The following is a 6014-nucleotide window of genomic DNA, read 5'->3' as shown; positions in this document are numbered from 1 at the left end:
GATTTAATATTTTAAAAAACAAATTTTAAACAAGAGATTTTTTTAAATCAGTTACTTTGGAGCCAGTTTTAAAAAGCTGCCAATACTGACGGGCTTTTTAACACTCTGGTGTCAAGTTACTTCTCCTGAAAAGTAAACATGGATAATTATAAGGTCAGAAATGTGAATGGATCAGGAAAAATATTGGTCTATTTATTTGACTTTAAATTAAAATCAAATCAAATCTAGACATCAGTAAATACATGCCTGAAATACAGCGTACATCTCCAAGTTTTGTGTGTATTTCTACAAAGAAATGTCCCTGAATAACATGCACACTGATTAGCATTAAGCCCCAGCTGWCAGGAGCCCACAACAGACTTCAGTTCCACAGAACCACTCCATGTCTGGAGAGCAGGGATGAAACAGCTCTTCAGCCACAGTCGGGATGAATCTGAAATGCATGTTTGCGATGCCGGGGCCCCTCTTGTCCCTTGTCACTGGGTTTAATGAACACATGTTGGGTTTCTTACTCCCTCCTCATCATCACAAAGCTCAGCTGCTCTTTGGGTGAACTGCCTGGGAACACAGYCCTTCTGGTAACTCATTAGAAAAGCACAGATTTTTTTTTTCCATCAAAATAAATTAGGTTCGTTTGCAGCAAGTATTCAGGACAAATTGAGTCTTTTTGCATTTAGGAAAGAAAGAAAAATAGTTACACAAAATACAGTGTCCTGTCCTGAAGACGACACTTTCATTTCAGTAAAGCTTTGTAGAAAAAAGTGAATTTTTTTTCCAGACTACAAACAAAACAGACACAATTTTTGGCCAATAAGGTTATAAAACTTCAGGKAATATCTATAACCATGAGAGAAGATAGATGTTTGTACTCAGTCAGATTTAATTTTACTATTTTCTTCTAGAGTTTTCTGTCTCCATTTTAAAAAAATCATTTCTCTCTTCAGGTGAATTTTGTGCTACTGAACAGAGGAGTCAGATCTGCGGAGCTGCACTTCCACTTCCAGACTAGATTCATCCTTTTCGACTTCCCAGTAAACAAATGCAGACAAATTCCCGATCAAACGATACATCATCAAAAGATTCTGCTCCAAACCTGGACCAAAGCAACAAGAAACACACTTTGTTCTACCTGAAAACACACATAAAGCAAATAAACAGGGAGGTCACCATAGATTATTCTTCCTACATGTTGATTTTCGACTGAACAAAACATCCCAAATTCCCACAGTTATTTAATTTGTGTTTTTGCATTTAGTTTTGTATAAAATGGTCCAAACACAGAAGCCAAAGAAAGGCTGAGATACTGTTTCCTTTTAAACAGAATGAATGAAATAATCTATTCAGATGAGTGATATGCACAGGCAGGAGAGCACTCATCATGCTTAAGTGCAAGCTTCCCAAGAAAGAGGGCCGGGCTTGATTTGTGGAGAAAAGGAGTGCTGTCATGGAAACCAATCATCTGGGATCAGTCAGTGTGGGAAACCTGATACTGCAAAGAAACTACACTCCAAAAGTGCTTAACAGAACACACTTTATTAGTAAAATTGTTTAAAAAAAATTTATTTTCACACTGATTTTTGATTTTTCACACGTTTATTTTTCACCTGTTATTTTGTACTGAAAAAAAAAATCACGTTCTGTGTGTTTTAAAATAAAGCCTTTCAGTGTTTTTCTCAATCTTTTCACATAATGTGAATGCTTGCTCCGGCTTAATTAAACCAACAGGTCCAGACTTAACAAACTAAACGCACGTCTTTCCAGTTTGTGATGCCAAGAAGTCTGGGGAAGATAACGGATGGATGTTTGAGATAAACCAGTCTGTTTCTGCTGCAGCTGCAGAGCTTTTATTGTGGTAGTTTTAGTCATCATCTGGAATAATCACAAAACCAGAACAATATGACTCAAGTGTGTGCCCACTATCTAAAAAAAAAGCTTTATTTTTGTTCATCGTGAGTCATTCCTGATCTTTTTTTTTTGCAAATGCACGTTTATGTTCAGAATTAACAAGCTTTTATTTTAATATTTGACACAGCATGTAAGGTTCACACTAAAACAWAAAACACCAGCCTCTGACAGGTGCTGACTAACCTAAAGACAAAGATGAAAAACAAGTTGTCATTTCTTTATTTATTGTACTTTTTATTTGATTCTGTAATAAGTATAATGCCTGTTGCGCGCATTGTGAGCATTTTATGTTTCCCTATAGTGTTGCTTTTAGGGTACTGAAAAATCCATGAAAAAAAAAACATAAATGCCAAAACAGTAAAAAATAAATAAATAAAAACTAAAAGTAAAAATGGATATTTCATTTAATTATACAGTCCAGATTTTGTCTTATTTAGACAACTTTAAAGCCACCCACTCTTTCATTGATTTAATTCCACCCATTTTTTTTTTTGGTGTTTTAACACATAATCCTCCAAAGAAACAGATGGATAACATTAAACAAAATATAATGTTTCATGCTCTCATCTCTTTATATTAAATTAGAGGACACAAGAGCCTGTTCTRACCCAGCTGCTAACAAAATGTTGATAGATTATACTTGTGTGTGTTAGAAGGATGTTCACTTAAAAGCTGCAGATGTAATTTCAGTGAGCTATCCTATATCTAACAGACACAAAAGCACCTTATGAGGAAAAATAAAAGAAAATAAACTTGGATCAGKAGCTCAGTTGAGAAAATCCAAAGCAAAACAAAACATAAAGTGGATCTTATAAATGAAGTATCTGCTAAATGAACTGAATTTAATGTAGTGTAACACGAGCAGACTGTCACATCTGCTTCATCAGACCACACTGAGTCTTAATGGCAGCGAGCAGAACCGGGCCTCTCAGGCAGAACCAAGGGTCTGAACTTACRGACATGTGGCTGCAGCCTGACTGTGAAACTGGAACTGTGTGAGAATGTCATCATGTCAGATCCATTTGAAGTGAGATGTGTGARAAATGTTTCTAAGTCACTTTGTAACCCACTGGTGTGCAAAAAATAAAACTAATCAGATTTAGGTGAAAAAGAGAATGAATTACTTGTGGAACCACTTTTGGCAGCAAAAAGTTAAGAACCAWTAAAATCTAATTTCTATCTAAGACCTGCACATTGACTCTCCTGAAGACAAGACAAGCACCACAAACAAAAATAAATATTTTYAAAAATGCTTTTCTGTGAAAACAAGACTTTTTATTTTTCAGGTTTATATGTTTGGAGTCTTGAATATGAGATATGTAACAAACCGGTATATACCATAGGGTCGTGTCTTTCTTGCTGGATTTGAAACGTTTTAAAAGTTGAACACTTCAGAGCACTTGATGCACACATTGTTGACATATTTCCTGAGACTGCCCTCAAGTGGCAGTGACACGTTATGAGACGCAGAATAAGAGACAAGTTTTCCTATTTTCCCTTTAGTTTGCATCTTTGTTTGCTCGAGTCTGCTTTTGGAGTCAATTTCAAGTGGCCATTTAAGTTGCCAGAAACTGCCTTGGTCTTTTTAGTTTCACAGCAAGTTGAGTTTAAACTAGACAGGTCAGATAACAGCTCATTTCAAAGCAGTCTGCTGTCTGACCAGTGCAAAAACATTTTAACCATTGGTTACTCTCAGTTCCTAAACTGAACAGTTGTGTGCCAGTTTTTTGAATGCAGTAATTGCAGTCCAGTTTGTTAAGTAACTCAGCTTTGTTTCATTAGCATTTTTTTGCAGAATAAATAATAAACTTGTCATTAATCCTCCCCAAACTAAAAAGRTAATGTTTCTGTTGTGAAAATTAACTGTCTTGTAGCAACGCACCAAACATACACAATGTGCTTTTATTTGAACTTTATTCATAATTTTATGAGTCAATTTTAAACAACAATTTTGAGCTTTGCACAAAAAACTCTGACCACAACAGCCTGTGCTCTGCTTTATATCTTGGCTGTGGGAGGAGCGTAACATCACATACCAAAKCCAGCCAACAACAACATATCCCATAGCAAGGTTCAAAGACATCTGTGAGGAGTTCAGCTGCAGATCAGGACAGTAAATAGTAAGACCATGTGTTCTCTTTTCACAAGTCTTCCCCTCAATGCACATTAAATATGCCACCCAAAATAAAAAAAATAACAAAAAAACAACCTAAAACTATCTGTAAAACAGAACCTAAAAAACAGTGACACCACACAGTGCTCAATCAAACCCACCAAATCAACAACAGTGTAAATAATAATAATAATAATGTTAATACTAAGTTTTACTGTTTTTCCCCCCCAAACAAAAATAAATTCCTTTGGTCAAGTAAAAAACAAAATGAAAACAACAGTGAACCCTTTCATTTAGCAGCCTTGATTTCCTCGAGTTTCTTGTTCTACAGTCACCCAGGTTCTTGAGGCTCTAAGGCTGCAAAAGAGGTGTCAAGGCAATATGGTTACGGTGCCCCAGGTGCTCCATGCTGCAGCATGCTGGGAATAGGACTACGAGAGTAAGAGAGGGGCAGAGGCATTGACAGAGGGCCAGGGTCCTCAAACAGCAGGTGAAGGTGCATCAGGATCAGGCTCATTGCTGTAGTTGTTGCTGTAGTGGTTCCCACTGGGTGGATGATTGGGTAGGATGTCCAGTTCATCCACTTGAGGGCCGGGGTGCATCACCACCAACTGGTCTTGGGGGATGTCAGCGGCTGCAGCTGCCAGGTTGGTGATGGACTTGGACTTAACGCACTGAAAGTCCACATGTCGGCTTTTCCCTTCTTCCTTTTCCCAGGACATGCGGATGAAGGGCCTCTGGACGTAGTTATAAATGACCTCTGGACGACCTCCTGGACGTTTCTTGACTTTCTCTTTATAGGTGGGGTAACCTATCAACACAGAGGACAAAAACATTATCTTCAACATGTTTCAGTACATTACACAGATTAGTCTTGATTTTTGTTTAACAAAGTAACTCTTTTTACTTCACAATTCGCTGGCAAACACAACAAACCATTCATGAAGCCCTCATCAAATAGTATGCTGTAATTAAATTTGTGTTAGCCCAGTTTTTTTTGTCACAAACAAGGGCCTTTTTTCCAGTCTAGTATCACCTTTATTGCAAATATAAAATCAATTCTTTGAACAACAGATTGTCTGAAAAACATTTGCATGAAAGTCAAATTTCACTACATCTGACAGTTTAACATACCTTCAATACCCAGTCTTATTTTCTTCAATCCTCTCTCCTTTAAAACTGATTTGGCAACATCTCGATTCTCAATATACTTGAAAAATCTGTACAGTTTTGTGCTGTAAATGACTGTAAAAAAGAAAATATATATGTTATTTTTGCTTTACAGTGTGTAAGAACTTGTGTGTTTGTTTTCTGTATTAACAGGCACTCACTCTGTGAATACTCTTCGCCCATTTGTGGAGGATACTCTTCATCCCAGTCCACCACATCATCGTCTGTAAGGACTACGATGTGACATTCCCTCTCACCACTCTGAGCACTGGCCACCATTAAAGGCAGAACCATTTCTTCAAGATAAAACTCAAACTGACACCGAGCTCCGTCATTGGACAGCTCATGCATCAGGGCACCTGTTGAAAGAAAATATGCAAGATTTGATGTTTTAGATCAGGACTCAAAGGGATCAARCATTAAGCCCCCAAAGGTAAATGCAGACAAAAGTGAACACTACCATTGTGGAACATTAAAAGTCTTCAATAAAATGGAATTTTACATTTTGATGGCTATTACTTATTGTTTATATTGGTTGAAAGTGCCTATTTAGCCAAACATATTTTCAGCCTCTGCACAGAATTACTATATATCAAGAAAAAGGATGAAAATCAACTAATATTGTTCTGGTCAACAAATCATTTGTGAAAATGATGGTCATAGATGTCATTGCATTGGGCAAAAAAAGTGACATGACMATTTCAATGTCCACTCTGATGGCACATAAAACTTTAAATCTGAACTCGATCCACACTGAAAAGCTCAAACAAGTGAAGATGTTTTAAAGGGATCCCTGACTAGTTGTAACATTAGACTTATTTAATAA

At 36.9% G+C, this 6014-nt stretch overlaps 1 protein-coding gene across 3 annotated transcripts in view; it reads right to left on the bottom strand.

The window, feature by feature from the left end:
- Positions 1 to 3802: 3802 nt before the first annotated feature.
- btbd10b (BTB (POZ) domain containing 10b) overlaps positions 3803 to 6014 on the bottom strand; it is an 8733-nt gene continuing 6521 nt past the window's right edge. For all 3 annotated transcript variants that reach the window (XM_014026952.1, XM_014026966.1, XM_014026960.1), the window contains 3 exons: positions 5350 to 5547; positions 5153 to 5263; positions 3803 to 4829 (listed from right to left, as the gene is read on the bottom strand). In XM_014026952.1, coding sequence (XP_013882406.1) covers positions 4498 to 4829; positions 5153 to 5263; positions 5350 to 5547 — 641 coding nt within the window. In that variant the 3' untranslated portion in view covers positions 3803 to 4497. The remainder of the gene's footprint in view (positions 4830 to 5152; positions 5264 to 5349; positions 5548 to 6014) is intronic.

This window comes from Austrofundulus limnaeus, unplaced genomic scaffold (assembly GCF_001266775.1).
Source record: "Austrofundulus limnaeus strain Quisiro unplaced genomic scaffold, Austrofundulus_limnaeus-1.0 Scaffold5, whole genome shotgun sequence".
NCBI lineage: Eukaryota > Metazoa > Chordata > Actinopteri > Cyprinodontiformes > Rivulidae > Austrofundulus > Austrofundulus limnaeus.
This window is presented reverse-complemented; position numbering and strand designations above follow the sequence as displayed.